The following is a 7,002-nucleotide window of genomic DNA, read 5'->3' on the forward strand; positions in this document are numbered from 1 at the left end:
ACACACACACACACACACACACACACACCAGTGCAACCACAGTACTGTTTGGCCACTGAGCATCTCTACTGGAGCAGTCGGGGGTGCAGTGCCTCACTGCCTTGCTCAAGGGCACTTCAACTGTGTTCTTTTCCTTTTCTTTTTATAAAATCACAAATGTCTTTTTTTACATGCCTTCAAGCAGTTGTGAACATTTATTTTTTCCTTAACGGTAATCTGTAAAAATGGCTCCTGGAATGGAGCCAGCTGACATTGCTGTCGTGGCACTTTATTTTGTGCTGGTGCTAGGCATCGGGTTTTTTGCCATGTGGAAGGCCAATCGCAGAACTGTAAGTGGCTACTTCCTGGCTGGGCGCTCTATGACATGGATGGTGATTGGAGCATCACTTTTTGTCAGCAACATCGGCAGTGAACATTTCATATGCATGGCTGGATCAGCAGCTGCAAGTGGCTTTGCTGTAGGAGCATTCGAGTTCAACGCACTTCTACTACTGCAGCTACTAGGCTGGGTGTTCATCCCTGTGTACATTCACTCAGGGGTCTACACCATGCCGGAGTATCTGTCCAAACGCTTTGGAGGCAACAGGCTGAAGGTTTACTTTGCTGCCTTGTCTTTATTGCTCTACATGTTTACCAAAATATCTGTAAACTTGTATGCTGGAGCTCTGTTCATTCAGGAGTCACTGGGTTGGAACCTTTATCTGTCCATTCTTTTTCTGATTGGTATGACTGCGCTGCTCACAGTAACTGGTGGACTTGTGGCAGTAATGTACACAGATGCTCTTCAGGCAGTTTTGATTATTGGTGGATCCCTCAGCTTGATTGCGATCAGCCTTGTTAAGGTGGGTGGGCTGGAGGGTGTTCGGACAAAGTACATGCAGGCTGTCCCCAATGTTTCTGCTATCGTGGCCAGTGGAAACTTCACATATTCTCACTCCTGCCGCATCGAGCCCAAGCCTAATGCTCTGCACATGCTTCGTGGACCTCTAGACGAAGACATGCCTTGGCCAGGGTTCCTTCTTGGCCAAACGCCGGCTTCCATCTGGTACTGGTGTGCTGACCAGGTCATTGTCCAGAGAGTACTTGCAGCAAAGAACATTGCTCATGCCAAGGGCTCCACACTCCTGGCTGGATTTCTTAAAGTCCTGCCCATGTTTATAATTGTCATTCCAGGTATGATTTCCCGGATCCTATTCACAGATGAGATTGCCTGCATTGGGCCAGAGCACTGCTTGGCAGTGTGTGGCTCTCGGGCTGGTTGCTCTAACATCGCCTATCCACGTCTGGTCATGTCTGTGATGCCTGTGGGTCTGAGGGGGCTGATGATGGCAGTCATGATTGCTGCCCTGATGAGTGATTTAGACTCCATCTTCAACAGCGCCAGCACCATATTCACCCTGGACATCTACCAGAGTGCTCGAAAAGGTGCGTCCCAGAGGGAACTACTGGTTGTGGGCCGACTGTTTGTGGTGTTTATGGTGGCCATTAGCATTGCCTGGGTCCCTCTCATCATTGAAATGCAGGGCGGGCAGATGTACCTCTACATACAGGAAGTAACTGGCTACCTCACTCCACCTATCGCTGCCCTCTTCCTACTGGGTGTGTTCTGGAAACGCTGTAACGAAACAGGTGCATTCTGGGGAGGCATGACAGGATTCACACTAGGTACTCTGCGACTGATCCTGGCATTTATCTACCGTGAGCCTCTCTGTGATCAACCAGATGATAGGCCTTCCTTCATCACACATGTCCATTACATGTATGTGGCAGCAGGCTTGTTTTGGGCGTCAGGGATTGTCGCTGTGGTGGTCAGTCTCTGCACCCCCCCACCAGATAAAGAGCAGGTTCGCACCACTACTTTGTGGGGGCTGCACAACATTGAAAGGGTTCCCCTCAAGGATCAAGATGACATCGAGAAGAGCAATCGTAATGAAAACCATGAAGATCTTCCCCTGGATGAGACGTGTCTAGATGGTGTCGACATCAAGCTCCCGGTCCCATCCACTGATCTTGACCCAGCTAGCACAGAGACAACAGCGGCAACCACCCCTGGACAACAGATTGGTAATTCGCAGGCAGAGCTGATCAAGGATGAGGAAGGAAAGCGTGGCATGGGTCTGAGTCTTATCAGTTGGTTTTGTGGGTACAAGGAGGGAGCACAGACCACCACACCAAAGGGAAGCAAGGAGGATGAGAGGGTTATTATGGACAGGCTGTATGAGCCTCCCAGAATTAAACTGCTACTAAATCTGGGCCTGCTACTTATCTGCTCATTGGGAATCTTCATGTATGTTTACTTCTCATTATAGTTTTGTCCAACACTGGACTAATGGGCAGATTGGTTTGGTACAGTATTAGAAGTTGAGGAGGGGTACGTGTTATTGTCAAACAGTTGCATTTTCAAAGATTTGACAAGCTGTAATATTTACATTTGATTATGTATTTGAATTAAGTTCTGTGTGACTATAAAGCTTCATTGGGACTGACGTACCAAAGAATATCTACTGGGATTAGTTTTTATGGTGTTGTACTTTAAGTGACTTAAATATTTGCCTTATTGGACATATGCTTTTACCCAATTTTGTATAATGAATCTCATACGTTTTCTGTTTAAAGCTCCCTCCCTTCACATTCCATTAAGTTGCAGCTGTAACATTTCAATGTTTTTTGTAATATTTACATTTTATAATAGTAGTTCTCTAATTGGGAATTTATTCTACTGATTTAATGACTGAAATGTATCCTTTAAAAATATCTTGTAAAGCTTCATTGAGACTGACAAATGTTGGTGTGTGTTCACATTCTTCCTGCACAATCTACTGAAACATTCTGAAATCTGTGCTTTGATACCAGGCCTCAGGCCAATCATTTTACAGGTATAAGCCATAGATGATGGATATCATCCGCTACAGACCGGTTCACACGGCAATTTTGTAACACAAACTAGGCTTTCCTCCGAGGTGGAAAGACTGGTGACGCAAAGTTAATCAAGAATAGTGTCTGTGCAAAAATGTTCTTGATGCAGAGTCTTCACTCCCTGTAGACAAAATGTCCTTTATTATGATGCATCAATGACTCCATATTTCGGCAAGGTTTCAAGATGGTTTGACTCTGAAAGCGCACATTTGAATAGTCAAGCTCCATTCCGAGCTTGTGGATCGTCTACCACAAAAGTTAGAATATGGAGTTTCTAACCGACAGCAACGATATGTAAATGTTAAATGGTGCATTTATATAGCGCCTTTATCCAAGGTGCTTTACATAGATTGTGCATTACATTCACCCATTCACACACACATTCATACACCGATTGCAGTGGAAGTCATGCAAAGTACCAACCAGCACATCGGGAGCAATTTGGGGTTCAGTGTCTTGCCCAAGGACACTTCGACATGTAGACAGGAGGAGCCGGGATTCGAACGACCTGCTCTACCTCTTGAGCCACAGTCGCCCCAGGTATGTGAACTAAGTTTAGTGGGAATCTACGTTAATTTGGTTGATTGGGTTAACAAGATTAGCTCCAGACACTGACAGTCACAGACTCAGATGGCTACCTCTTTCAGAGCCACGCTGTAAAAAAGAAAAACACGAGTGGTGTGTGTACAAGCTGTGAAATGTTAGTAATAGTGAGCCAATTGGAAAGTGTAAACACGTCACTGTAATTCCCACTTATTGGGGTGATGGAATGGAAGAAACCATGTAAGGAATGTGGTGTGACATAGCAAACACATACAGCCATAGGCCCATATAGGAGGCAGCTTGAGACATATATTTGTGAAACACCGAAAAACGAAAGAACTTAACTAAACTTTGTTTTGTTGTTGCTGAAATAAACATACAACTGTTACTTTCTCATAAGGCCAATTTCTTTTATTAGAATTCAATAATTCTTAACTGAACAGTGAACAACTGACACCAATCCTGTCACCTGCTTGAGTGCACTTGTTGCCTTTACAAATCCAATATAAACTGCATTTGTGCAAAAAATTATAGAAATGTAATGTAATATACCCGATTAAAAAAACACAGTGAAAACAATGCCTACTTAAATTTAATGTAAAGGGAGCGGTTCACAATGATCACTAGGAAATGTAAGTATATCACTTGTACTCATGTTTAGCTTGGGCTTACTGTCAGTTCTTGTATCAATATCTCAAGTTTACCCAATAAAAAAACAAACAAACAAAAAGTCATCCATCCAATCCTAAATCAAAACAAAGCCAGTAGTGGGGAGAATCGTAGTTCAGCGAGGAACGCCAAACTCCATTCCCAGGAGACTTCAGAGGTTCATGTACTCCCAGCACCCCCTGGAATCTGGAAGACAATTAGTACAGTTGAAAAAGTATGCTGTACAACAAAGAATATCAATATACTTTCAATCTATGGACAGCATGAATGTCAACTCAATCGCAGTTTTTTCCGACACCAAGAAGTTGGTCAAATAAGGTGGTGAAATAAAAAGAGTGATGACATGAATGGTCCAAAACCACATACCGTATGTTAAGAATCTTTGTTCATAAATATTGGCTAAATAATTACATTTTAATTTATTTTATTTTTATAGCAAAGTAATCTAATTCTAAACAATCCAAAACTCACTGAAAGTAATCAGATTAGGGTACTGTATACATTCTAGTAGGAGGGTACTACTAACTAATTAGTTTAATCAATTACATTTTTGAAGCAGCCTTGCCAACATCTATGCTCTTCAATCATCAGAGGTCTGATCTCCTCTCGATGCTGAGCAGCTCCACCTCGAAGATGAGCGTGGCTCCTCCGGGGATCTTGGGAGGAGCGCCTCGGTCTCCGTAGCCCAGCTCTGACGGGATGACCAGCTTCCTCTTCTCTCCCTCGCACATGCCCAGCAGGCCCTGGTCCCAGCCTTTGATCACCTGGCCCGTGCCCAGCGTGAAGGTGAACGGCCTGTCCCGGTGGTGGAAAAAAGGTACTCAATTGTTTTTCTTAAGTAAAAAGTATCAATACTGCAAATATAAATACTAGTAATAACTGTTAAGTGCGGAATTCAAAATGCACTTGAGTAAAAGTACTCATTATGGATCTTTTCAAATATATAAAAATCGTTTGAAAATAGCTCAGATCTTTGTAGAACAGCTATTTTCAAATGCATATGGTTAATGTTTAGTATAATAAATAAAATGTACAAAGTAACTAACGTTTTATAATAATTGTATTGGAGTAAATATACATTTGTCTCTGAGATGTAGTCAAGAGTGTACAACCTGAGTAAAAGCAGTGAAAATTGGAATTACTCAAGTAAAGTACAAATACCTTGTACTTAAGTGCAGACAGTACTTAAAGTAAATGTGTGCTTAGTTACTTTAAACCACTGGCCTGTTCCTGGGGATGCTGCTGTCGAACTCCGTGCCGTCCTCCAGCTTGCCCGTGTAGTGCATGTTGAGCACGTCTCCCTTGCGGGACTTGACGGGGCAGTTGTCCACTCTCTTCTTGATGCCGATCTGCAGCTTCTTCTTGTCGGCTCCGCTGACGCTCAGCGGCCCGAGTATTGACGCCAACGTCACGGCGAGCAATAAACACACCCGCATCGCTGCAGTCTTTAGTAAGGATGTTTTTGAGTGTTTTATCTCTTGATACATACACGGCACGATTACACGAGCTTTATTGAGCGAGAAACGAGAAAGGGAAGTGACTCGCTTTAGCCTGGTGAAAAAACGGATCTAGGTCAGTTGGTCCAGCTCTCAAATACTCCCGTAGTGAAACACTGTCAAAGTGGACTGTTATGTAGCTTGCTCCGGATAGCGGTCACCCCAACCACGTAAGTTAAGTAAGTTAAGTGCACATTAAAATAAATGTCCTTCGTTAAATCGAACAGAGATCAAGTCAATATAATCATCTGTGCATTGGGTAATGTCATGGGTTTTTGTCATTTTCAGGGGGGATAAAAAGACGTTCCTGATCAACACCGGGGCTAACTTGTGCTAATAACGAGTTTGACCCGGGGGTGAAAATGGCCATCATTCGTATGTTATTCAGTTTCCTCAACAATCCTGCCATCATCGAGAAGCTTGCCGAGTCACGTCCGATCCGCAGGGCGGCCCAGATCACCGCGTACGCCATTACCAAGGCTCAAATAGCCGGCAGAGACGCATCGGAGCGGGTCTTGAGATCGGACACGATGCGGCACGCTCGAGAAGAAGCCCAAACGACGACTCAGCACGGGGACATGGGCGATTTTGCGAGTAGATTCAAAAGAGTCAAAGAGACATTTGTTAAAGAAGTCAAGGATGGTTGGAAAGACGGCTCCAGGGAGATCAAGAAATGAGGAGATATATGTCACATCCACATTTCATAGGTGGACTGTGGATGTATGGACATCTGATGGTGATGGGATTGAAAATGAATTATCTGGATTCTGGACTGGATTAAAAAAGATAAACCAAGACCCCATCATTTTGTGATATCTGTATTTTACAATCTTTCAGACGGGACTGATTCATAGCCATGAAACAAGATAGTAAGATAAGCTATTTCAAAGTTGGATATCATATTATTACCATCAATCAATTTACATTTTACACTGACTGATTTGGTTAGTAAGCCATATTGAATTGAAGTCCAAACAGAAGTAGACTATAGCCTACGGCTAGGGAAATCCCGAATGTCCAACCTGCCTGTAAGTTACTGTAACAGGCATTTCACACTAAGCAGTTTGTCACAAAGTGTAAAGAAAGTCCCATATTCTGATTATTCCCCACCAATGCCTTCAAATTGTGACAAGGGGATATTTATTATTCGGTTTGCAAAGAAAATATTTATTGTCCACAAATGAGATGATTTGTCAAATGTATTTTGTGTTAACATCCAGGTGTGTGTGTGTGTCACAGTGTGTGTGTGCGTGCACATGCGTGTTTGCCCACTGACTGTATAAACTATTGATCATATAAAACTGTTAATACAAACAAGTAAAACAATATATAGCTGAATAGTTTCTCTTCTACGTGCAACAAATGACATGCTTTTGTT

At 43.1% G+C, this 7,002-nt stretch overlaps 2 protein-coding genes across 2 annotated transcripts; one reads left to right on the top strand and one right to left on the bottom strand.

Moving 5' to 3' along the window:
- Positions 1-224: 224 nt before the first annotated feature.
- Positions 225-2,309, top strand: LOC310860768 (sodium/myo-inositol cotransporter-like; the record flags this gene model as incomplete). The annotated part of the gene is made up of 1 exon (XM_083767925.1): positions 225-2,309. The coding sequence occupies one exon, from the start codon at positions 225-227 to the stop codon at positions 2,307-2,309; it is 2,085 nt and encodes a 694-aa protein (XP_083624051.1).
- A 1,486-nt stretch (positions 2,310-3,795) lies between these two features.
- fkbp2 (FKBP prolyl isomerase 2) lies at positions 3,796-5,696 on the bottom strand. The gene is made up of 3 exons (XM_083767927.1): positions 5,353-5,696; positions 4,675-4,923; positions 3,796-4,314 (listed from the first exon to the last, which is right to left on the bottom strand). Exons 1-2 carry the CDS (start codon positions 5,613-5,615, stop codon positions 4,716-4,718), a joined length of 471 nt encoding a protein of 156 aa, XP_083624053.1. The 5' UTR covers positions 5,616-5,696; the 3' UTR covers positions 3,796-4,314; positions 4,675-4,715.
- Between the last annotated feature and the right edge of the window lie 1,306 nt (positions 5,697-7,002).

The sequence above is a fragment of the Protomyctophum parallelum genome, assembly GCF_964188405.1.
Source record: "Protomyctophum parallelum genome assembly, chromosome: 6".
NCBI lineage: Eukaryota > Metazoa > Chordata > Actinopteri > Myctophiformes > Myctophidae > Protomyctophum > Protomyctophum parallelum.

Coding starts and splice junctions, on each gene's coding strand:
- fkbp2 (XM_083767927.1), bottom strand. CDS start 5,615: ATGTATCAAGAGATAAAACACTCAAAAACATCCTTACTAAAGACTGCA. Junction 4,924..5,352: donor AGCAGCATCCCCAGGAACAG/GCCAGTGGTTTA, acceptor CCACCGGGACAG/GCCGTTCACCTTCACGCTGG.